The sequence below is a fragment of the Neofelis nebulosa genome, chromosome 15 (genome assembly GCF_028018385.1).
Source record: "Neofelis nebulosa isolate mNeoNeb1 chromosome 15, mNeoNeb1.pri, whole genome shotgun sequence".
In the NCBI taxonomy this organism is placed as follows: Eukaryota; Metazoa; Chordata; class Mammalia; order Carnivora; family Felidae; genus Neofelis; species Neofelis nebulosa.
This window is the reverse complement of record NC_080796.1, coordinates 41,255,255-41,280,274: the sequence shown is the minus strand read 5'-3', so window position 1 is coordinate 41,280,274 and position 25,020 is coordinate 41,255,255. Positions and strand designations below refer to the sequence as shown.

The 25,020-nt window shown below is 53.1% G+C and overlaps 1 protein-coding gene across 3 annotated transcripts in view; it reads right to left on the bottom strand.

Annotated features, from left to right (window-relative positions):
- The window catches only part of PLXNA2 (plexin A2), a 207,053-nt gene that overhangs the window by 18,132 nt on the left and 163,901 nt on the right, over positions 1–25,020 (bottom strand). The window contains exons 13-20 of one of the 3 annotated variants that reach the window (XM_058701454.1): positions 16,135–16,286; positions 10,021–10,138; positions 8,044–8,180; positions 6,937–7,104; positions 6,712–6,805; positions 2,379–2,618; positions 1,581–1,724; positions 1,053–1,214 (exon numbers count right to left, since the gene is read on the bottom strand). In XM_058701454.1, the coding sequence (XP_058557437.1) occupies positions 1,053–1,214; positions 1,581–1,724; positions 2,379–2,618; positions 6,712–6,805; positions 6,937–7,104; positions 8,044–8,180; positions 10,021–10,138; positions 16,135–16,286 (1,215 nt within the window). Of the gene's footprint in view, positions 1–1,052; positions 1,288–1,580; positions 1,725–2,378; positions 2,619–6,711; positions 6,806–6,936; positions 7,105–8,043; positions 8,181–10,020; positions 10,139–16,134; positions 16,287–23,820; positions 24,657–25,020 lie in introns of those variants that run through there. The other 2 variants (XM_058701452.1, XM_058701455.1) reach the window with 2 other exon arrangements.

Here is a 25,020-nt window from a genome sequence, read left to right as displayed (position 1 = left end):
AAGTTCTGGATGGCGGTTGTGGTTCCATAAGGATGTGAATGTACTTAATGCTACCTAGCTGGAAGGAAGAGCCCTAGGGTGTGGAGACAGTGAGGGTTAAAATGGCAGATTTTATGTGATGTTATGTGTACTTTAACACACACACACACACACACACACACACACACACACACAGGTAACTAAGAACACCAAAGCCAGCCTTGCGGCGCCCCAGCCATCAGGCCCTCAGCTGACAGGGGAGCGTTCCTTTGGTGGCAGGTCTGTCTGCCTAATGCCCTTCTCCCCACCCTTCCCCTGCCCTGGCACCGGAGAAGCCATTCCCCACCTCGCCCCAGCCCAGCCATTCCCTTTAACCCAGCAGAGGGCTTGTTCCTGATCCTGATGTTTGCAGCAAAGGGAGAAACGTTTTGATTCTTAATTGAAATGTTTACCCAGAGAGCCCGGTGGGTCCTCAGCCCGAGGGGACACCAGGTATATGTGTCACCTCGAGGCTGTGGTTGCGTGGGAGATGGAAGGAAGCGATCGCTACTCCCACGTGTGTCCACGGCCGAGGCCACCAGCGAGTGGTGGCCTTCAGAGCATTCAGCCTGTGGCACGGGTGGAAAACAAGCCCTGGGGGAGGGGAGGGGATAAGGCCGGAGGCAGGTGAAGAGCTCCCTTGCCTCTCCTGCTGTTGCTGCCTCCACACGCTCTGAGAGCAGCTATGCAGGAAACAGGAGCCGGATTCCCATCTGGGGGACCTATAGCAACCGACGGCCGAGCCTGGGAGGCTCTGACTGTGGGGAGACGGAGGCCCCGAAAGGGAGAGAAAGGCTCCCAGACTGGGAGATGAGTCAGGGCTCAGGAAGGCCAGGAACAAGATGATCAGACCTGGGGCCTCGCCCTGGGCATTCTTAATGGGACTTCTCTAATGCTAAAAGCAAAGTAAGTTTCTGGGAAAACAGGCTGAGGGTGGGAGGGATGGAAATAGTGATAAGAGCTGTTTCCCGGGAGGTGGTAAAGGACTGGTGACAAAAGATGGGGCCAGGAAGCGAGACAGTGCCTCCACCTACCTTCCTTACACTCCAAGGCCACGCGGGACTCCAGGTTGTCCATCTGCATCTGGAGCCTCTTGAGAGTGAGGTCGTTTTCTCGAGACTTCCGCTTGTAGGCAATGAGGACGATGATGACGATGATGAGCAGGAGGCTGCCGCCCGCCGCGATGCTGACAATGGCTGGCAGGGTCAGCAAGCTGTCTGAGATGACACTCACCGAGCCAGGAGAGAACACCATCCCGCCCACGTGAACCTGTGCATTGCACACACACAGACGCTGTAGAGCCCTGGCATGCCATCGATCCTTATGTTTCAGAAAGGGCAATGAGTGACCACGGCCACACAGTACAGACTTGGACATGAAACAACTTCCTGCTTATCATCTCCCTTTCCTTTCTGGGGTTCTCAACTTCTACCCATCTCAATGTGGAACACGATGAGGAGGGGCTATGGAGGAAGTAGACGGGACAGCCTCACTTTGTGACAGATCATGCATGCACGGCGAGGAGGTGGGGGGGAGTCATAAAAGGAAGAGGGTTCACTCACCATGACTTTGTGCTGCCCCGTGAGGTTGGGAGGCTCGCAGAGGAGCTGTGTCTCCGACACAGTGACAGCACACGGAGTCTCTCCAATCAGCACGGTGTAGTTGAGTTTGGCACCTCCAGAGGCAGGAGGGCAGAGGTTTTTGCCCTGGGGAGAACAGTAATCTTAAAAGGAACAATTGACGCAGGGACGCAGAAGTTAACTGCCTAAAAAAGAGATGAAAGCCACGGGGGGGTGGGGGGGGGAAGGGCAGCCGTGCAAAAACCAATAGACGACTCCGTGCAGAGTTTCTGGGGAAAACTTCAAACAGCCCCAATTTCCAGAGAGAGAGAAAATGCGGGGAGGAGAGAAAGCAAGGGAGGAAGGGATGGGAAGAAGACTGGAAGGAGAGACAGACTCCAAACCAGGGAGCATTTGGAGGAGAGCACGTGGGATATAAAGGAAAGTAACAAAACAGGTGGACGAACCGTTCCGGGGCACCGTGACCCCTCGGAATAGGCGCGCGGGCTACGGTGGCCACGGGAGCGGTCAATGAAAGGAAGTGTTTGCTTCCAAGGCGCTGCCGAACTTTCGCGTCCCAAAGCTCACAAGAACAAACAGCAACATTGTAAAGTGTTCCTTGAGAATCCCAAGGGCCAGATATATGGCTGGATGGGTCAATATCTATAAACAAGCTCCCTTTTCGGGGAGATGGCAGCTTTGCGAGGCCGTGAGCACAGAGAGGCGAACAGGAAAGGCCGGGAGTGAGGGGGGCTGTCACCATCACTGCACGGGCCAGGCACTGCTCTCTGCCCATCCTACCTTCAGAATGATGGGGGATCCTGGCTTTTGATCCAACACTCCGGTAGGGCTGAGCAGTTCGAAGGTTGGGTTGGGGTAGTAGATGAACTTGGTGTCGTTGTAAATGAGCAAGGACTGGACGTTATTGAAGACGAATCCAAACTCATCTGGCCGTTCCACAGTGTCCAGGCCGGGCCGGTAGTCCGTGGTCAGAGAGGGTGCCAGGCAGGTTAGGGTGGTGGTGTTCACAACTTTACAAACCTGGGAGCCCCAGAGTGCAGCATTTAAATGCAGATCGAGTGAGAGGTGGGGGGGGGGTCACACTACCACCTCCCGCCCTCTCTTTGCTTTGGCTTGTCACCCCCTGATTACTTGGTTGTCTTCATTAGACGGTGAGCCCCTTGAGAAAAAAGACTGTGAAATTTGGGAGACTGGGGCACACATGTTAACCTCATTCATTCATTCGCCAACGTCGTTTGACGGCCTGTTCTGTGTCAGCCGCTATGCTAGCAGCTGGGGCCATCTAGTGACACTGTCATCGTCCGGAGGAGGAGACAAATGACCAAACACGCATTATAACATAGTCCCAGACGGGGACCGGACTGCAGTAGGGGTTCGAGCACCGTTAAATACATGAGTGCCTGTGTGAAAGGCCCAGTGGGCAAGGACCAGGCAGGGTAGGAGGGTGTGTGTGTGAGAGAGAGCGCATGGCCGTGGCCTGAGGATGACTCAGGGACACTCTTCCTTGCACAGAAGGAGTGAAATGTAACCTGAAGAACGAGTAGGACTCCCTTAGACAAGGAGGGGGAGGGGTGGGGCAACGAGTCCCAGGCAGAAGGAAGGGCAGCAAAGGCCTGGGGAGGAGGGAGTTTGAGGACAAAGCAGGACAGCTGTGTAGACAGGGTGTGTATGTGTTGGGCGCAGGGAGTAGCATGAGATGAGCACTCTGCCAGCACATAGTAGGTGTTCAGTTAATGTTTACTGAATACACTGATGAGTAAAAAGAATCCTTCAAGTCTTGAAGCATTCTGTTCAGGATCTCTCTCTTCTACAGCCAAGCACCCCCTCAGTCTGCATAAGGGAGTAGCCCGGGTACGGATACTGAGGTCATAATGTCCTTCCTTTTTGGGTAGACCCTGGTGTCTGTACTAAAATCCTAGCTGAGCTGGCCTCTACTTAGCGTGAATGGCGCCATTCCCTTCTCTGGTGGTTTAGCTCCAGGGCTGTCCAGGGCGGTGGCCGGACTAAAGAAACTGCCACAGGACCCCGCGTGGCATGTGGACAAAACCCGATTCCCACGCGCTCTCCTCCTGGCTTGCGCTCAGCACGGTCCTGGTTGGGGCTCTGGGTGTCCCAGCAACAGCCAAGGGCATCTGGGAGAGCTTGGCCTGCTCAAGTACACGCTGTCCTGGCAGGTTCACATGTGTCGTGAGTCTGGCCAACATACACACACACACACACACACACACATACACACACACGAGCTTCATGTTCCGAAAACAAGACCCCGTGTGAAATCGCAGAGAAGCTGACCCTGGCACAGAGATTATGTCAGACCCCCAAGTCCAAGTGTTAACCCCCACTTTCCAGAGGGAGTTTAAGAGTTTCACTAGAACAGCCTGCTGAGGGCTGCATGCCTGGGCGGGGTGGGGGGGGGCGGGGGGTGGCGCTCCCTAGACCAGACTCCTCTCTGAATAAGCAAATCACTCCCAAACAAGCAGGCTCTGTTCGTTAACTGCCCGGTGCTGCATCGGCACTTTATTTGCCAAAATTCCTGGGGGTTTTGCGGCCTTTGCCTTGGCCCTTCTCACTTCTCACTAGGGATGCTTCAAAATCCAGAGGCAAGAGGTAGACCCAGTGGGCTGAAGAGGTGCCTGTGGGGGCGGGGGGCAGAGTTCTTCTGTCCCCACCGCTCCTGACAGAGAGCTCCCGACAGCAAAGGCAGGGGACAGAGGTCACCACCTTCCCGTTGTGGAGCCAGGCTTGATGAAGAGACCACATCCAGGTGGCTCCTCCAGGCCTGTCCGCCTGCAGGCTCCAGGCAGGTCACTACTGAGCCTGAGGACCCCCAGCTCTCAACAGGGAGGAACTATCACTTAACTCCTTGAAACACGGAGGGCACAGTGGGTGGGCTGGGGGAACTGCTGGGGAGATTCCTGCCCAGGGTTGCAGGGGCACCCTGGTGAGGGCAGAGGACACTTAGGACCTTAGCCTTTGCAGGTGGATGTCAGGTATAGGGAAGGCCTTTCCAGACCAGTCTTCTCTTCAAATGGCTTCGTGGGGACTAAGGCCGCAGGCTTTGGAGGTTAACCTCGTCAGTCACATACGTACTCTGTGCTGCCTTGACCATGTCTTTTACTTCCTGTACTTCTACTGCTGTGACATCTGGGGCCTTACGACCTGGAGGGGTCCCCCTCCCAGGACCAGCCAGTGCCTAGAGACCACAAACAACCTGCCTGCTAGAGCACGTGTTCTAATGCAAACCAATCAGTCCGGAGCCCAGACCCCCGACCGCCTCCTTTTCCATACTCTGAGCACCCATCCCCCATCCCTAATCATACCAGGCCAGGCACGGGACAATCAGGAACAGCCCCCGTGCCCCAGAGGCCGCTAAAACGATTCGGACTGGGCAACCCTAAGCCTGTTTACCTTGCCTTCATGCTTCTTACCTGCAGAAGCCATAATAAAGGCTCTCGCCACAGTGCCCTTTCCTCCCTCTGCTTCCAGACCCCCCCCCCCGGGGTGCGTCCCCCTTGGCGTGGCAGCCCCCTTCCCTGGGGGTCTGTGAGTATAACAAACTATCTTTCCAATGGCAGTTGCCTCCTGTGCTGTTGGCCTTGACGTACCTGAGTAATAGTAAAACCTTTATTTCAAAACACGTACCTAATTTATTTAGGGGTTTTATCCTTCCTGAGTGTCAGTCCACTGTTCCCATTTCCACCCCTCATTTTCCTTCCTTCCACTTAGTCCTTGGAGTTCGACAAGGTGGTCTATGAGCTACCAGGAACACTGGCTTCAGTCTGGAAGTGGAGTGGGAGCATAGGTCTTTTTACCCCCGGATCAGGCTCTCCACTTGGGATAAGGAGGCACGTGCTCTCCTGGCCCAAAGAGCTGTGACCAGGGTGGAAACTAAAGGTGTGATACGGGTGTCCCTGGATGTCTGCCATGATGGAACGTCATAACCAGATCACCAGCATCTCACGGGGTCTGGTAATGAAGAGTCCAGGTTTTGGGGGGATCTAGTTGCTTCTGCCTCCAGCTACCCTCATGGCTGGGGGCAAGCCGTTACTCCTTTCTGGCATTAGTTTCCTCAGCTATACAACGAGGGGCGTGGACCAGATGATCCCTGTAACTTTTCCAGAACTTGCCTTCAAATGCTGTGTCATTTTGTGCCTTTCTGTGTTTCCTAAGGAAGCTTCCAGCATGTGGGGGGGTCTGTCAGGGATAAAAGGGCAGGCACAGAACCATCTTCCCTGTCTCTATCACAGCTACTCAATCCCCTGAGGTTAAAGCAGCAATAATAGCAATTATATGAAAAATAATGGCCATAATAGCATCTCCTGGGCTATAATTATGAATACAGCAGTGTTTCAGAGAATACCGGCTAACAAGACTGAGGGGGAAGCCACCAGAACTAACTAAAAAATGTGTAACGACATCTCAGACATTCTACTTTTATGATAGGGAACTTCGTTAAAAACCACAAACGTCCGCAGAGAAAAAAAATTAAGTTACATGGCTCCGCACTGAGGAGTAAAGTAAAATGGTCGACTGATCACCTTCGCAGCCGGGGTAGGACTAGCTGCTCGCGGTGACTGCCGTTTATCAAGTGCTAACCTAGTGCCCGCCAAGGGCTTCGCGTTACAGATCGGCGAGGAGAGTCTTATCGTCAGCGTTTACACAGGCGGAGAATAGGGGATAACAGAGGTTAAACGACTTGATCGTGGTCATACGACTAATGGAGGGCAGCGTCCTGCTTCCAATTCAGATGTGTCTGCCTCTGGAGCCAGCATTTCTTCACCCTTCCACACTGCTTCTTACGGGACCTCAAAGCAAACATAGCATGAAACCAGGAGCCCTTCTGTGCTCTCTCTTAAGCTCAGAAGCCAGTACATTTATATACTAGCCCTCTGACGAGAAATGATTATGCTGTCATTGCAAGAGTCCTTGGAAGGTTCAGGTGTTTGGGGCCATGATTCCAAGCTCAGGGTCTTGAACTAACTTTCTTCCCCCATAGACGGCTGCTCCAGTGCATCTGGTTGGAAGAGGGAGCTAACACGGACCTCATCACATTGCAAACCCAGACGCAGAGCTGTGGTTATAGGGAGGGCCAGGCGGACCAGCGGTTACTCACGTTGACAGACTCCTTGCCATTAAACTTGACTCGGACCCTTGGCTCCTGAATGACATCCAGGTTGAAGCCTGTGATGGTCAGGGGTGTGTGGCCACTGGGAACAAGCAGAGGCTGGGTTAGGTTAAAAGCCCTCTCAAACGGCTACCACCTCGACCCCGGCCCCCTCACAAGACAGGGGTTCTGTCAGGTGGCGGCTGGGCATTATCCGTCCCACCTCTGCCTCACCTGGCAATGCTCCACTCCGGCTCAATGCGCTGCACCCGGGGGTCATCTATGTACTCGAACTGCAGGTTGTTATCCACGCGGGCTCGGTCGACACTCACGGAAACGGGGACTGGGCCCAGTCCGTTGGATGACGGGGGTGAGACACACACGATCTCGTTCATTGACCGCCTGACAGGAAGACAGCAAGAGGGTTGCAAAGAAAGGCATTGGCAATGAGGAGAGCTCTCTGGCTTCAGAGGCGATTTTCCTCAGTCTGAGGGTATGTATGGCCCACAAAATGCTCTGTTCCTTCATACTCTACACAACGGAACATATCCCTTATCGGTGTATATCAGTGCCTCTTTTTACTGGAGATCCGACTCTGGTTGGACGAGGGAGGGAACACGTTGAAGAAGGGGATTGGAGAATGTGGGGCAGGGGTCAGGGCTTCGTGGGCTTTGGGTGATCTTTTCTTTTCTGGATTTTTCTAGAATAGGCTAGTTAGCCAGTGCTTAGAGTCTGGTCAGTCATTCAGTAAGTATTCACTAAGCACCTACTATGCAGAGAAGTGAACACAGTCCTTGCCCTTAGGGAGTTTATAACCGGAGGAGGAGATGATTGGCTAATACTGAGCACGTTGGGTTCTCACCCATGGATTCTCTCAGGATTCTCTATATCCCCAAGGCCTCATCGGAGTATCCGGCAAGTAGCAGCTGTTCAGGTTTTCATGCACAAGAGATGCCCTGAGGATAAGGCTGTGTGCTTGCTGAGGACTGAGGTCATGTAGTCTCCATGTTTCTCGAGTCCCCATAGTGGGGACCTAATGAATGCTGGGTCCTGATGGTGACTGGAGAGTTTCTGGGAACTTCCCCATCAGCAGCTCTCACGGCCCTCGTTCTCATTATTTTTAGAAGTATCTAGCCCCTAGATACATTGACTAAGTGGTCTATATTGCTATAAACTGAGTAGTGGGATGGATTGCTCACAGGGACTGGAATGGTGTTTGGGCCCAGGACGTGGCCCACACCGTGGGAGTAAAGGGGCGGGCACCTGTGTGAACACGCCAGGAACAGGCGCGCACACGCCTCACACGTACAGCCTTCCAGTGCTCCTTTGAGCCCATCTCACCCATAGAACTCGCAGGTCTGGTTGCCCAGATATACAGCCACGCTGCTGCCTGCCCCGAGGTAATGGCCTGTGATGGTTACCATGGTGCCTCCCGATTCTGGTCCTCGGATGGGGTTGAGCGACAGCACGGAAGGGTTCTTTGGAAAAAAACAGAGAAACGGTCACACTCAGGTTTGGGCCAAAGGGACAGACCCATGCTGGACGTAACGACCAAAGGAGGAGCTGTGTCCCTGCTCAGAGTGCAGGTACTTTTCCTGCCCTTTCTCATCTCTTCTCCTGGAGCTGAGGCCCTTTCTAAGAGGCTCTTGGCATGTCCAGGGAAGGCAGAAGGACCGCGCTTTAGAATTAATTAACTCCCTGGGGAGTCTCATGCTCATAACACCAATGGGAAGGCAGAGGTAACACCGACTAATCTATCAATTAGTTTACAAATTGAGAGCAATTTGAAAATGCTTCTCTATCTAGAGCCTGCACTGATTTTTTTTGGCACAAAATCGATTAGGCTGAATAAAGCATCCTTGTCTGCATTGGGCCACTAAGGGGCCAAAGTCCTCCATTAATGGCCCCTGCACATGTCCTGTCCCTTCCTAAGCATGTGAGGGGTACGGCCGCGGGCCTGTACAGACGGCTGTCAGTCAGTGTTAGATACAGCTTCCCCCCCACCTTCATCAGGAGGATGTCCTATCGATGGCCAGCACATTTTAGTCAACTCCCTAAGCTGTAAAATAAAATCCGAAGCTTGAAAGAAATGTCATGTGGCCTACGGTGCATCCGGCGGCTGACCTAAATCAGAAAGGAATTGCTCCTGTCTGGAGGGCCAGGCTGGGGGAGTGGGAAGTGCTTTTAACTGAACAACTATACCTGCATGAATTCTAGACTGCATTAGCTGGTCACTGTCCATTGGCCCTGAAGCAAGCTTCTAGATCACTCTGGGCTTTTGTTTGCTCCAATGTCAAGAGAGGAGGGCGGGCTAAATGATCTCTAAAGCCTCTCCCATCTGGGACATTCTACGGTTTTCTCTCCCTCCCTGCCCCCCGTCTTTCTGTGTTTGCTGCTCACACGAGACCCTGTCTGTCCTGCGCTGAAGATAGGGGAAGCCGGTGGCAGGCAGACAATGGTACTCTCCAATCTGAGGAAAAGACGACTACGAGAAACGGACAGAGATGCCAAGATAAGAAGGCAGAGCCTGGAAAACCTAAAACAAGCAGTAAAATGCTTTAGAGAGAATAAAATGTTGTGGTCTAATGATTTTTTCAAAACTCTTAGCAAGGCTGGTTTGACCCCATCTGCTGGTGTTAACACTTTTTAATGAAGAACTCAATGTGGCAATATAGAAAAGTGTCAGCAAAGGGACTCCAGAGCCCCAGAAGCAAGTTATTGATTCAGCAGGAAGGTAGCCCCAGCAGATTCCAAGGCCCCAGAAGCACGCTATCGATTCAGCAGGAATACAGTGCCGGCCTTCGAGAAAGTTGTCATGATTCTACTACCCGCCGCCCGAGCGCGAAGAGATGTCTTCAGCTGTGAGTGTGCATCGGTGCGCCTAACGACACCATCACACGGAGCAACTCACTCAGTACCCCCTGCTCCCATGGTCCTGCCACAGACACATGTCTCTGCAGGATTTGAAGTGACTTCTCTAAACTCCCACTCGCGATAGCCTTGGCAGAAAACAAAGCATGTGGATAAATATAGACCTTTTTAATTAGGTCCCTCAGGGGATCTGTCCTCATTAGGCTGGAATGAGACTAAGATATCACACTGGCAGGACAAGCGGTGGCCCCCTCCCTCCCTTACGGGTAGGATCCACTTTCTAAGAAAGACCTGATCTTGCCTTATTTAGAATTCTGGCCCGTGACTCTCTGAGACTCTCATAGCATCGTCAGTCACACATCCATCCTACCCCCGGCTTGAGGGGGGTGTGGGGCCTTTGTGGGAGAAGCCTAGAACAGGCTGGGAGCCCCGTAGCCCAATACTCACCACAAAGGTGTACTGTTGATGGGACTTGGTCATGAACTCTGGCTTACACTCGCCAATGCATAGGCGTACAGGCCCGGAGGTGGTTCCCACGAGGGCATGGCCCATCTCACAGACGATCCTGAGGAGAAAGCAAATCTTCCCGTGAGAGGCCTGGCCACAGCCCACATCCCTGCCTATCCTTCTCATCTTACCTCCCCCGTGCCCCCCACACCCCCACCCCCGTCCCAACGAATGACTCATCACACACTTGCACTGGTGCTGTACCAAGACTCAGCTTGCTCACCCATCTAGCTGTGTGACCTCGGGGAAAGTGCTTTCCCTTTCTGGGCTTCAGCCTCTCATCTGTACAGTGAGAAGCCGAATGAGATCACCTCTAAAGTCCGGAGTGCCTCCAAATGCTATGCTGCTTAATTCTCGGAATCAACCTGTATTCCCAGTGCTTCTGAGGTGCCTAGCACGGGGTAGTTACCCAGTATTTGTGGGATAAAACCCAATGTCCAACAGGGAGACCCAGGGGCAGTAATTTCATGTTCCTTCCTGTGTGACAAGCCCAAATGGCAACTCGCCCTAAAGGAGTGAGTGAGGGCCTGTTTGCCAAGGTGATTCAACAGTGGTTTGTTTCCTACAGTGAGGTTTAAAAAGGGAATAGATAATCTGATGAGATAGTGAACGCCCAAAGCAGGAGCTCCCGGCCAAAGGGAGGAGCCGAGTCCCTCGGCAGCAGAAGGGGTGGATGGCGGATGAGTTCATTAGGACGGCAGTTGACAGTGGACTCCCACTTAATCAAAGTCTGAGCGCCCTAAGCTGGTGGGCGAGGCAGCGAACCAGCCGTGGGGTTGGAAGTCACGTCTCACATTAAGAGGCTGGGTAGCTGGAGGCAAGAGGGGGATACAGTGTTTTCTCTCATGAAGTGCAGATCAATACCCCCAGTGATGACCTCCCTGGTGCCTGAGATCAGTTACAACAAGCACGTTTAGACACTGGTTGCCTTGGCCACAGCAGCCTTCTCGAAAGGGCGGGCAGCTGGAGGATACGGGAGAGACTGAAGAAATCAGGTTCGCGGGGGGCTGTCTCGCTTAGAATTAGAAGGCACGGGGTCCCATGAGGCTCCGCAAGAGAACCCAAGGACGGAAGAAAGGACTTTCGATTCCTCCCAACACCGCATAAGAGTTCGGAGCAGTCTGGTGCCCCCAGTAGGTTTGCTTAGCGGGGAGGCAGGAAAACAGACCCCGGTGCACTCATTCCCAGCATTACGCCGGCACCATGGGGGTAGATCCGCGTCTAGCTGGGAGGCGCTTATCGCCACGGCTTCTCCAGGAAGGAAGGTAACTAAACAGAGATTTCATTTCGATGTAATAAAACTTGCATTAAACAAACACACCGCACGCTCGCACACACGCCATGCCGCAGATCTCCACCTCCTTCATAACAGTTAATCCCAAATAAGTACTTTGACTCCTGGTGAATATTTACTTAACATGCAATAACTGTCTTATCACGTTTAGCATATTAGATTCAACAAGAAAGTACTGAATGCGCATGGAAGGGTAGTCTCCCTTCCCTTCCTCCATGAATAAATAAATTAATTACGAACCCAGAGTAAAGCTGATAGGGACGATCAATTAGTATTTTACACAGAACTGTCTTCTTAAACCTCATTAGCAGAGCATTTGAGAAGCTTAATTTAAGGTACTGTGTGTGGTTATTTTCAGGCCACTACCTGCTCGGAGTAACAAATCTCTCATCCCCTTTCCTGGGCCCTAGTGCCTGCACCTGTTTGGGGTCCCTGCCGTCCTGCAAACCATATGCCCTGTATTCCTGAGACGCTTCAGAGGAGAATCTGTCATCCATTGCAGGAGAAGAGGAGGACAAAGAAGAAGGGGGACCAGATAAATCTCTTTCCTCCTCTCGTCCCTCCCTCACCACCCCCTGGACACTCTGTGCTACAGTCATCCTCCAGAAGAAAGGAGGAAGAAGAGATCATGGTAGGCTTGGTATCACGGAGGGAGGAGATATGACAACCTGTGAAAGCCATGGGCCTACTTTTTCCTCCTGGGACCCAGGGGTCTGTGCAGGAGAGGAGAAGGCCTAGAATGGCCCATTCAGCTGTCTCTGTAGGGTGTGAACAATGGCCTAGAACCCTTTGGTGCACCGTCTTTTCTAGAACATTTCCTTATGTCCCAAAACATAAGCTTTACATATCAGGGACCTGGGAGAAGGGGGACAGATGCGAGAGGAGTACTGCCCAAGTGTCCAAGGCTGAGCGCCCGCAGTTGGCCCTGAATGCCCCACCGCGAAGGGCATGATGCAAGGGGGGCAGGGGAAGGCTGCAGCAAGGTGCCAGAGCACTACCCTGGGTTCCCTTCCTTGGCACTGTGACTGATGCCTCTCCCCACCCATGGAATGAGGTTCACCTTCACCTGTGAGTGGGAAGCGGGCAGAGGGAAGCTGTGGGCTGTAGCAAAGGGTTTGGGGTGGTAGGGAAGAACTGGGAGAGAATCCTAAGGAATTGAGAAGCACCCGGAAGAACCCCAATGACCTCTCACTCTCCCTCCTTTTATTCCCGGTCCACCCCCCTCCCCCGCCCGGTGCTCGCACTGAAGGTTGGAATATACAGAATACAATTGTATCATTTGTTGTCTGAGCTCAGGGAGAGAGGAAGGTAAGGAAGAAGCAGGGGAGGCTGCTGGGAGTAAAAAGGGTTATACCGAGGAATGATGGTCGGGCCATGGCAGATTGGATACCTTAATAATAATAAGGGCTACAATTTACTGAGCTGTGATCACAGCAGGCACTGTACAAGATAGGCTCTCGTGTCATCTCGAGCTCCCCTGCAGGGCGGTCCTATTAGCTCCATTTTATGGGCAATGAAACCAAGGCTCAGAGATGCCACGTGACTTGTCCACGGCCACAGCGGCAGAGCCACGGTTCAAATCCAGGTCAACCTGACTCCAAAGCTTGAGCCTTTGACCATTCTGCTCTACTGCTTGCAGAATTAATGGAATGCTTTCTATGTATTTTGGGGAGGGGACAGGGTGGACGTGGCAGCAATGTTGGGGTGCAGTTGAGGTTGCTGGGGTGTTGGGAGGTGCCCCCTACCTTCCCGGGTGTCGATGACCACAGACAGCAGTGTGTGCACCACTTCCTCCTTCAAGCCTTACGCGTTGGCAAAGTTCCTGTGGTTTGATTTCTGGGGGCCTCCTGCCTTCCTGGCCTCTTCCTGGTGTCTCTGGTGGCTCTAGGATCCCCAGTATATTATAAGGAGATGACAGCTGGGGATGCCGACATTTTTCCCTTGCAAAATGAGGGGCCTGACTAAACAACTATCCACGTTCAACATTTGGAGGTTCTACTCCTCCCTGGTTGACAGGGAGCTTCTGGGGACACATTAGTGACACTGACAGGCTTTCTAACGGTGGGAAGTGCGGTTCCCTGGGGCATACAGTTTCCTCCTCTGACATCCTAAGGATGTCTATTTCTCCATTTCTCCATTCCCCGGATGAGACTTTTGAGAATCTGGGAGCAAAGTGATTTGCCCCAAGTCACCCGGTTCCCCAATAGCTGAGCTCCTGGCACCCAGCCCAGTGGTGTCCTCATCCCGCACACTGTACCACCTCCCACAGACCGGCAGAGATGGTGCCTTTCTCCACACAAGCGTGCACCCCTGGGGGTGGGGAGCTTCGGCTCCCACCTGAGTCTTATCACCCAGGAAACGTCCTGTGATGGAATCATCGGCCCTCCACAGACCGGTGGGGTGCTGATTGCAAGACTAAGCAGGGCCTTTTAACCAACATTAACCTAATTGCTGAGTGATAGATGGTGTGGCACAAGCATATGGCGGGCCATTACCGTGCCCGCTAACCCTGCCCGCACCCAGGACACTGCACTGGCCCGTGTAGCCAAATTCATCTCTCCCGGACATCTGTAACGATCGTGCCTGCTGCTGTCTGCCCGGGCGGGAGGTTTTAATGATGCGAACAAACTCTGAAGCCTCGAGAGTGGTAAGGAGCCTGGGGAGGCTGGAAACCAGGGCTGTACCAACTGAGGTGTGGAGGGCCTGCTCCTTCCTGCCCACACCGCGCCCCACACGAAGGCAGCGTTGGTTTTCTGGGGTGCCGGGCCACCAACCTCGACCGGTCACCTCCCCGGGCTCCCTGCATAGCCTCACTTGTGGATTCTACGGGCACTTTCCCCCCTGGCCCTGGGTGAAGGTGGTGCATTTGATTCCAAAGATAGAATACTTCCTCACATTCCTATGTACATCGCAGTCTCCATTTTCTCATCTTACTGAATTTCCCCCCAAAACCCATACCGTAGGAATCACGATTTCCATGAGGTTGATGAAGGTCAGAGAGACTGACAGTCTGCTAAGGCCTCAGGGCTGGTCAGTAGAGCAGGCAGGACTAGAACACGTTTGAATTCCAAATCTCATGAGCTCTCCGTGTCCAGCTGCCCAAGAGTTTGCACTTCTCAGCTCAAAGCCATACCCAGTGGTCCCCCAAACCCTTTCCTTTGGAGTCCTGTGGCATCTCACCAAGTTGGAGACTTGACTTCTGTCTGGAGGCCCAGGGCAGGTCCTTAAAGCCAAGGTGGATTCGGGGTAGGTGGCACCAAGGGTCTCGCCCAGCCTGGCAGGGCTCTGACCCGGAAGGACTCCACAGACTGTCCCGCCTCCTGCCCCAGATGCGTCCACCTCCTCTCTGGCTCCACAGCCTCTGTAGTTTCCCTCTTCTCTCCCTCATCTCTTTCCTGTAGCCCCAGCCAGTCCTCCCTCCAAGATTCAGCCCTTGCAGGGAGAAGGTTGTCAGGGGAGGAGCCGGTCTGAAGGATTAGAACGGCTCCTTCTCCCCCGAGGTGGTGAGCGGACATCAATGGGGTCCTCAAAGCCTGGGAAGTCACTCCTCTGACTCTGACCCTGCTCTGGGCCCACACCGGAATCGTGGCCCCTGACCCCGGAGGATCATGACATTTTCAGGCCATTCTTGTCCGGGAGTCTTGCCCTATCCACTCTTATGAGACAGGGAGACCTGGAGTGGAAGTCAGGAGACTCGGGTTCCAGCTCTGCCTTGGCCACTTGTGCACTGAGTGAACTGGGGAAGTCATTTCACTTCCCCAAGCCTTTTGCCTTCTCCTGCTTTGTAAAGGGAGATAACAGTATCCACCTCTGAGTCCTTTCCAATTAAAAATGAGAAAATGGATGAGAAGGGGCAAGGGCTGACAGAAGAGAAAGTGATGTCATTTTTCTGGTGGTTACTAAAGGCTGGGTCTGGGCAGGTCAGGGGGAGGGCCTGGGGCTGCGGGGGGGTGGAGCTAGGGCAGAGAAGCCCCTCCCACAAGCCCTGCTCTGGGGCTCCCTCCTCACACCCCTCCCCCTCGCACAGCACAGCTGTGTTCTCAGCAGGACTAGGGAGACTTGACCCCACTTTACATGACAAATCATCCAGAATGATCTCCCTTCCGTCTCTCTTTGGGATTGGGGTGGGGGGAGCATCCCTCCTTCCAGGCTCCTGCCCCCAGTTTTGTGCCCATCTCCCGCCCACCAACTCCACAGTGGTCACCACTGCCAAATGAACACCCCAAATTGGAACATATGTCACTCCTGGAGCCCCGTTCGCCTGTCCGCGGCTACATGCCTATTTTCTAATTTCCAGCTGACATTTCCCTTAGTGAAATAAATGAATTTGCTCCGGCGGAGGCCCTGCTCGGATTAAGCTGCTGTCAGAGCCCCATGAGCCAAACAAATTGTTGCCCGCAGCCCACTGTGCGGGATGCATTCCAATGGGGGCTGGCAGCGGAGGGGCAGGGAGACCGAGGAGGAACCTGGGCTGGCTGGGAATGTGGCTCGGTGGCCAGGGCAGGTGAAGACTGAATGAGAGACAGTGTTGTGCTAGGAGTTCTGATGCCACAGGGGCCAGGGGACAGGGAATCACACACATAGGAGCCTTTGAAAGTGGAGGTGGGGTAGAAGAGGGCCCAGGGAAGGCTTTTGGGGGCAGGGTCCACGGGAGCAGAAGGGTGGGAGGGAATCTTGGAGAAGTCCCAGAAAAGGGAAAGGGGCGGCCCCTACCCTGAGGCTCCATGGGAAAAGGGCGGGCCAGAGCGGGCTGGACTCACTGCTCAGCGATGATGTAATCCCCCGGCAGGGGGGTGCAGGGCACCCCAGCCACCTGCACGTGGTGGGCGATCTCAGAGAAGTCCAGGCCCAGGTTCACGCCATGGATGGTCACTCGAGTCCCTCCTTCAGGTGGTCCAGACACCGTCAAAATCTGCGGGAGGGAAATGGGTCACAAACCTGCTGGGCCACAGAGGCAGAGACAGCCGTGCCCTGTCCTTCCGCGAGGGAGGCGGGGGGACTTAGTGTACACCTGGAACGTGGGTGCACACGGCATGTTTTCTCCACTTTATAGCCTCTCTAGGGTCCTGACATCATTTCACACGACTCCCTCAGTTCTTCAGGTCATTAATTCTTTCAAGCATTCATTTATTTAAAAAAAAAAAAAAAAAAAAAAGATCAGAAAGCACTGGACGTGAGACAGAAAATCCTTGTTGGGAGATGTGCTGCCTGAATGTGATCAAGTCACAGTTGCCCTAAGCCTCAGTTCTTCTTAGTTGTGAAGGGCGGGGTAGTGGCATGGATCATCATCTCTTCCAGCCTCGCTCTGCAGCACCAAACGGGGCGTGTTTGTGAGCTTTTTGTAAACCAGGGAGGGCTTTGTAATTGTCACGTGCTATTACTGCCACCCCTACAGGCTAGACACCATAGGGGTAATGGTGAATACACAGGACATCAGGAAACTTGCCCTCCAGGAACTTCTGGTCCAGGAGGAAGAGATAAAAAGGGAGCCATACATAACGCTCCCTGATGCAGGGCACGCACACAGTGATAAGGTAGATTCGGAGGGAAGCTGTGGGAGTCCAGAGGAGTCCAAGATTAGGTGCTGCTTCAGGGGTAAGATTCAAGATGGAAAGTGTGTCGGACATGGGCTGCAAAAACACAGCCCAGGATGCATGGCAGAACCATGAAAAAGATAACTTTAGGATCTCCCAAATTTTCCTGGCTTCTCATTAACGAGGATCATGTATCTAGTTATTCATTTCCTAATTCAGTCACCAAATGCTGTCTCATTTTGCTCGGGCCCAACGGCAGAATCAGGCTCTCCCATGGTGTAAATTTCTCTCTGGGATTAGATCAGGCTCTTGGAAAAATGCCGCTCTTTGGGACAGAACAGATAGATCCCAGCGAGTAAGTTTATCCTTTGTGGTCCACAGTTATCTGAAGTAGGAGGAAATTAGAAGTGAACTCAATCACTGGAAGCAGGCTCAGAGTATCTTATACGCAGATTCTCGTACAACTCATACATACAGTTATAAAAAAAGTCCAAGGCTCTTTTCACTACACCGTAAGAAAGGCAAGACAGGGAGGGAAGGAGAGAGGGAAGGGTGGGTTGGTCAAGGCCAAGAGTCCACCAGAATCTCCCAAATGGAGTGTCTGGGCAGAGTTGTAGCCCGGGACCTTCTGTGCTTGAGCCCCACTGGGAGCCTCCCATTAAACCCTGTTCATCCTGGTGGGACACCCAGTGGGGCCAGTGTGCCCTGGGGCAGAGATGACAAGTCAATACAATGAAATGCTATAAAAGGTTCTGGAGACTTTTCCCTCCTCTCTGTTCCCCAAAGGGGCACTGCGCTCTTCCTGTGATGTGGGCACCATGAGTTGTACAACCATCTTGGCCGTGAATCCCCAGGTGACAGTGGGCAGAGAAGACACGATCGTCGGTAGGAGGACTGGAACAGGCCTCCCTCTCTGCCAGGCCCACTCCTGGGCTCTCGGGAAGTTGGCTGCACAGTCAGGATTCGAACTCAGACTTCCTGACCCCCCACCCTCTTCTTCAGTTCTCACATGGTGGAGCCTCCTTCCCTCCCTGGGGGGAGGAACTCTCTCATTGGACGGCCCATTTCACCCAAGTCACCTTGTCTGAGGCTCTCACTCCCTTTTCTGGGAATAAAATATCCCACCTTAGGAATAAAAATAAACAAGATTCATGAAACGAATCAAGGGTGGGATAGTGGAGGCAGCTCAGAGGCATCTCTGTGTGTTGGGCGTGAGTGGGGGGAAGCAGAACAATTTGGAGAGAGAGAAGCTGGCAGGAGGAACAGGTAGCCCCACAGCCTTCCTGTCCCTGGGGATTCTGAAATTAACCAGAACCGGATCTTGGCAGTTGCACCCTCCCCTGGTGCCGTTTCCTCTGCAACCTGGGCCTCCCGGGCTCTGTGAGATGGACCCTTGTTAATGAGGACCAGGGAAGGGGATGTTTCCACGCCCCTGCAGGAGACATCAGTAGGAAAGAATTTGCTTTGAGCAAATCTGACTGCCCGGGTTCTCCTTTGATCCACTTGAAGGAACCCCACTGGCTCCTCTCACCCCTCCCCCAGCCACCTGGAGGACAAGAACCCACCTACCAAAAGTAACTGGCAAAACTGTGGGGATCGGTTTGCGCTCCTTCCCCCACTTTTATTTTTAAAAATACATTCTTTTGCTCGCTGCAGTTAATTACAACCTTTCAGAAAAACTGTGAAACGAAATCTTTCTGGAAAAGCTAAAAATATTTCCATCTTGCAGGTAGTGCGTGGGGATTGGATTGTGGATAGTTGGCGGCATTGGCAGCTTCTGCGAGGCCGCTTTCTTCAGCTGGTAAGTCGCTGCAGTGTCCCCTTCTGACATTCAAGGGCTGGGGTCCGAGACATGACCAGGGTCACTTGGAGGAGTTTGCATTTGCCAACACAGAGCTGCTCAGAGGCATACGCCAGCTTATATTGTTTAGAGACGAAAGATTATTATTATTGTTATTTTTTTTTTTGTCATTAGCAAGTGTTATAATCTTGGCATGAAGACGCATGCCAAAGAGATAGCTAGTCTGGGGTGTGGAGACACCAGCCTGATCACTTCTAAGCTAGCTTACCAGCTGCTGGAATCCGAACGTGGAGAATCAGAGTCCTCCTAGGTCATTGGCAAATACCTGGGGAATACTGGGTCCCCGGGGTCTTCTTTCCCACATAGCATATGCTATGCACCATGCTGCCAGCACCTGGGGCAGGTGGCAAAGGAGTTAGGGGTCAAGGCTCTAAGTAAGCACCCTGTTCTAGGACTTACAAGGGACATAGCTTATATCTTCCTTGCTTCGAACAAAACTGATGTGTTAAAGTCAGGATTTTCCAAACATAGATGAGGTGGTGAGCATTTGATTTGCAAAAGGATTCCCAAGGTCTCCATTAGGGATGACTTTCAAAATCTATATCGTTGGCACAGACCTCTCTCCTGAGCTCCATATCCATATATCCAATTGCTACTGGACATCTCTACTTCCCCATGTGTGTCCCTCAGGCACCTCAAATTTCACCATGTCTAAAAATGAACTCTTAATTTTTCCTCCTTCCACCCCCAACCTGATTATCCTCACAGATTCTCTTTCAAGGTTAATGGAATCACTGTGCACCCAGCCAGGAACCTTCCAAGTGGTTTCAACGGATTCCTTTCCCTCCCCTACCACGTACAATAAATAACAGTCACCAGGCACTATGAGATCTTACTCCCTGGCCTCTTTGGAATCTGTGCCCCACTCTGTCTTCCTGAGTCGGTGTTGAGCACAGGTCCCCTACTTCTCACTCACGCTAACGGCAAGGGTTTCCATGTTCTCCCATTAGATCGAACTTCCTCCTACCACCAGGTGACCTTCACGAACACATACTTGGGCAGGTTACTAGTTGCTTGCTCTGAAAACCTGTAATGGCTCTGACCACTGTTAAGGCAAAGTCCCTAATTCCTGGCTTGGCACTTGTCCTTAAAGGTTTTTTTTTTTTATTTTTTAATATATATTTTTTAATGTTTACTTTTGACAGAGAGAGAGAGAGAGGATCCGAAGTAGGCTCCAGGTTCTGAGCTGTCTGAGCACAGAGTCTGAGCTCATGAACCACAAGATCGTGACCTAGCCAGAGTCACATGCTTAACTGACTGAGCCACCCAGGTGCCCCTGTCCTTCAGGTTCTGATCTTCGTTAATTCTTCAGTCACATCTGCTCTCTTATACTATGTCCATGTTCTACCCAGATACCAGCGGTTCCTGTCCACGCAATGCACTTCAGAAATCTCCGTGCCTTTGCACCTCACTTGCTCTCCGCCAGCTTAAAATCAGAGTGAGTCAAGGTGGAGGTCTGGGCTCAGGGCATAAAGGCGCAGAGAAAGGTATCCTGCAGGAAACGTGCCCTAACGACCTGAGGGCTTCGAGGAGACTCTGAGAATGAGTACAAGGGCCTTGATGTCCGTGTGGTGGTCTGGGGTGGTAAAAACCCAGGCATCCTATTTTCCTCGTTTTTCCCAGGACCAAGTATTGGGGAGAAGCTACAGAGGGGAGGCTTGGTGGAAAATGACGTATTCTCCAGAGAGAATGTGAACAGGATCTTTTAAGATACCACTTCAGGGGCGTGGGGGAGAGGGGAAAATGGGGGATGGGCTTTGAGGAGGGCATTTGTGGGGACAAGCACTGGTGTGGTATGGAAGCCAATTTGACAATAAATTATATGAAAAAAATATGTACCACTTCGGACCAGGCAGCGGGGTCCCAAGTCTACCCTGGAGATTGCCCACAAAGGCTCTCTCTCCCAAGTAGCGTTAGATTGCAGAATGGTCAGTGTAGCATCTGCAGAGCTCGATTCTCTTGGGAGAATGACACGGGTCTATAATGAGGCAGGTTGGTGGAGTCCTCTGCTGGCAGAACTACAAGGAAGGCCTCCCAGATCAGGCAGTAGTGGGGCTCCAGCAGAGGTGAGGGTGAAAAGGCAGGGCGGGAGTTAGATAGATCCCCCCACTGACAGAGGGGAATCAAGACAGGGCTGGGATGGTGACCAGATCCACAGGTCTTGGCTTCTGGTTTCAGATGGCTCGTGGGCTGCTGGCTACTGCGGGGCAGGGAAGAGAGCCCATCTGAGACTTGAGTAGCGTCGGTGCAGGGAGAGAGTAAGACAGACTAGAATTTGAATTTTCCCTCTGACAGGCATGAGCTATGTGACCTTCAATCTCCATGTCCTTATCAGAAAACAGATAACAATGCTCCCCCCCTCACAGGGATGTTCTGAAGGTTAAGGAAGACAACATCTGGAAAATCCCTAATATGATGGTGGTTTTAGAGGGCGGGTCTTGACAATTGCAATTTCCTCCCTGGTGTTCCCCCTGCACCTGTGCCTTCCCAGATCACAAAAACATGGGATTGGTGGTGTTGGTAGGGAGCTTAGAGATGATGGGAATCTTTTCTGTTCCTCTGGAAGGAGGCCAAAGGGACCCGGGAGCTTAGATGCTGGAGTGATGGGGGTAGAGAGAGCTGCCCGGGGGCTGACAGGAGAGAGCCTGAGCTTGTCCATGCTGCTGAGGACAGGACCTTGGCTTTGGTGGACTCTGGGCCCTGCACAGAAGCAGACTCTGAGCCAGACATCACCCTTTCACCCAGAATAAATTGGGGGAGGACACAGGCCCTGTCTGGAATGGTCTTCATTCTTTCTTCCCTCCCTCTTTGCCATTTCTTTTTCCCCTGGCAATCAGCCATTCTGGGGTAGGCACAGCATTTCACAATGAACTCAGTGAATTCTTCCAGGAAAGTAATTCTGAATGAGACACCCACACAAACAAATGGTTTGACAGTCTGGGATGTGTACGAGTGTGTGTGAGTGTGGGTAGTGAGGGTGTGGAGCGATGGGGAGAGGAGCTGGGAACCTCTAAAATCAGCTGGGATCTTGAGATATGGACCACTTCAATCCCATGCTTTCCAACCCATATTATACCGTGGACAGGAAATCTGACTTCTTGCCTGTGGACCTCAGAAGTAGGTGATGAGGTAACGATGTGCCCAGAAGCAAGTTGCTCTTGCTGGGTGGGGGTGAAGGGGGTTCTCTCACCCCTATGTTCTGTGCCGACTCCCACTGTGCACTCCTCCCCACCTACTCCCCAGAACTCTAGTTCTCTTACGTATCTCGTATGCTCCCGGGGACAGCTAAGGATCCCCAGGCCCATAGGGTCTAAAGGCGATGTTCCATCCCCCCTGCCGGTCCAGCAAGTCCACTGACAAATGCCTACCTCTCCTGCAAGGCTCTGCTGAAAGATGCGCCCCTGTGATGCTTCCTCGGACCCCCTCGGGCAGATTCGGTAGCACCTTCTCCTACACTCCCTTGGCCCTTCGTGAACACGCCCAAGAAGGTAATGGCCCCGCCGGGCTGTAAGCTGCTTCTTTTCTCAATGAGACAGTAACTATCTTGGGACAGAGACAGTCTCACTTTTGCTTAGCAACCTGACACTTAGCACATGGCCTGCAACATGGCAGCCTTCGGTAAATATCCCCCGTTCTCTGTTACTGGGAAACGCTGGTCCCGCCAGATTGTAGGACAAACTGTGTTCTATAATGACAGCTGGAAGAATGGAGGTGTCTGTGCGGCTTGGGAGTGATGTAGTATTGTAACGGAATCTCAAGAAGTCCTTCCTGCAATCTCTCTTCCTTCAATTTAAGCCAATTTCTGGTGTGATTCCTCATTGAATGCAGGACTGAACAGCTGCCTCCTCATCAGACATCTTTCAGATACTGAAGACAGCAATTAAGTCACCCCTGGCCTGTGCTTCTGTAATTCTGTTAGCCCTTTGTTGGAAGATCTTGTTTTCTAAACCCTTTGATCATTTCAGCTGCTTTCCTTTGGACCCTTGGACGTCCAGGCATCCTCTGAGAGTGTAATGACCCAAAGTAGGCTTGTGGCTTGAGCAAAGGCCTGCCGGGTGTGTAGTAAGGAGGGCGTGCGCAGGTGACTTCCCTCCGCTTGTCACATACACCATTAACCAGGCCAGCCCTGGGCAAATCCCAGAGGGAGGGGAAACCTTGGTCTCTTTCCCAGGTGTCTTTTCTGTTCCCCCTCCCTGGGGTCCCTTCCCCTATTTTAGGTACCTCCCACCCTGCTAGTCTCTTCTCCCTAAAGAAACCTTTATTTGCATCTTAATGGGAACTTAAGTTGTGTTATTACCTTGCCTTAAGAGTACTGGCCTTTTAGCCCATTGTAGGATGAGAAGTTTGTCTCTGCGCAGCATTCAGAAGGAGAATGTGGGAAAGGTGTTTGGGCAGAGGGCTCAGTCCAGCAGCCTTACACGGTGCCCCGGAAGCAGTCCCCGACCGTGCCCGGGTATACAGGTGACTGGTCCACATCTAAGCCAAGTACTCTATCCGTTGATCGCAAGCCAGGATGAGCAGGCAGTGGGATGTGGGATGTGGCTGGCGTGTGCTCATCGTAAGGGGGTTCGCAGTCTCCCGCTGGGCCCTCTCAAAGCCTCCCGGCGCCTCTTGTTGGGGAGCCACCTCCGCACCCACCCAGACCCCACCTGCCAGCCGCACAGCCCGACTGAGCCCCACCGAGCTCCAGAGCACCCCAGCCGAATCTGGGCTCCTGCCAGACTGCGACATGTTTGTTTTCCACCGTGGGTGCCGTGACCTGGAAAGCAGCCGCCGCGACGCTCCCCTTGCCCTGATTCTCACAGCCACTAATTGAAGGTTCGGAGGGAACTGTGCCACAAAGCCGCCCAAGGGCGACGGCAGATGCAGCCGATTAATTACAGCTGGGGAGCTCCGAGGGGCTGCACCGGGGAGCGGAGAGCGAGGTGCCCCAGGCCTCAGGGCTTGGCAGCCCGGGGAGTGCTGCCGGGGCCACTCCGGAGGGCGGAGCTGGGGGCTCCTGCGGGCTAGGGGTTCGAGGGGTGACAGGATGACCCCTTCTTGTCCGGGAAGAGACCCCTGGGTCATCAGTGGTGGGCACTCACGCCCTAGCCTGCTCGTGGGTTTCCCTCTGCTGAGGTCCCCCAGCCCCTCCCCCTTGGCTCAGGCCAGAGCTTGCTGCTTTCCAAGAAGCTCTGCCCCTGGCTCTGCTGGTCACTGCCTTGTCTCTGAGCTTCTGGGAGCTTCCCCCTCCCTCTTCTCTGTCCCTGCCCCTGCGAATGTACACACGCCCCCTTGGGCCCTGCCCCTTCGTCACCTTGCCCCGGGCCCATTCACATTCAGCCTCTCCACGTGATGCCAGGCATGGGGACCACTGGCTTTCTTTCCATCTCTGCAGCAGGCTGGATAAAGAGCTGGGTGCCAGCCCCTTTCCCCCCTCCTGCCCCGTGGACTGAGAGTTCTGTTTTCCTAAGTGAGCCCAGGAAAAAGAGTATACGGGTCACACGAGGGGCCTCTAGAGCCAAGTAGCTGAAGGTTAACTGTTGGTTCTAGAACTTTGTAGCAGTGTGACTTTGCTAAAGTTGTCACCCCTCACAGTGCCTTGGTTTCCTCATCTGTAAAATGGGGCTAAAGCTCCTACCTCGCAGGTTGTCGTAAGGTCTACACGAGATAACGTAAGGTGCTAAGTGCAGTTCTGAGCGGCAGATAAGCGTTCAGTGAGTTAGCTATTATTTTTCTTATTGCTATTTTATGATGAAGAAATCTGGGCAGAAGCCAGGCTAGCTGGAGTCCAAAGAAGTGGCTGGTTGCTGTAGAGATGGCCCAGCATGGTGTCGGCTGCCTCTCCCCTGGGCCAGTCCAGCGCTTTGCAGGTCTCCGGCAGGCTGTCAGCACCCTAGACTGGGTCCTTAAGAGGACATGGGAGAGAGTGACATCAGAATCTCCCAGAGCAGCCCGGGGGGGCGGGTGGCGGTGGGGGGGGGGGGTGTCCCAGAGAAGTTGCTCCAGGAGGAACCACCCCCAACTGACGGACCTGCTTTGTATTAAAATTTCCTGTGTCTGAGACGGGTATCAAGAGGGTCCTGCCCCAAATGGCCCCCTAATCAGGACAAGCCAGTGAGGACATGTCGGGGGTATATAGAAAGCTAATCCTCTCCTGGTTAATCCACTTACTCCTTTCCTGTTGCTTAGAGTTTTCCTGACTTTCGAGGGCAGTGGGGCCAACTTTGTGCCTAAAGATTTTGATGGCCTCTGGGCTCTTGGCCAGAGAC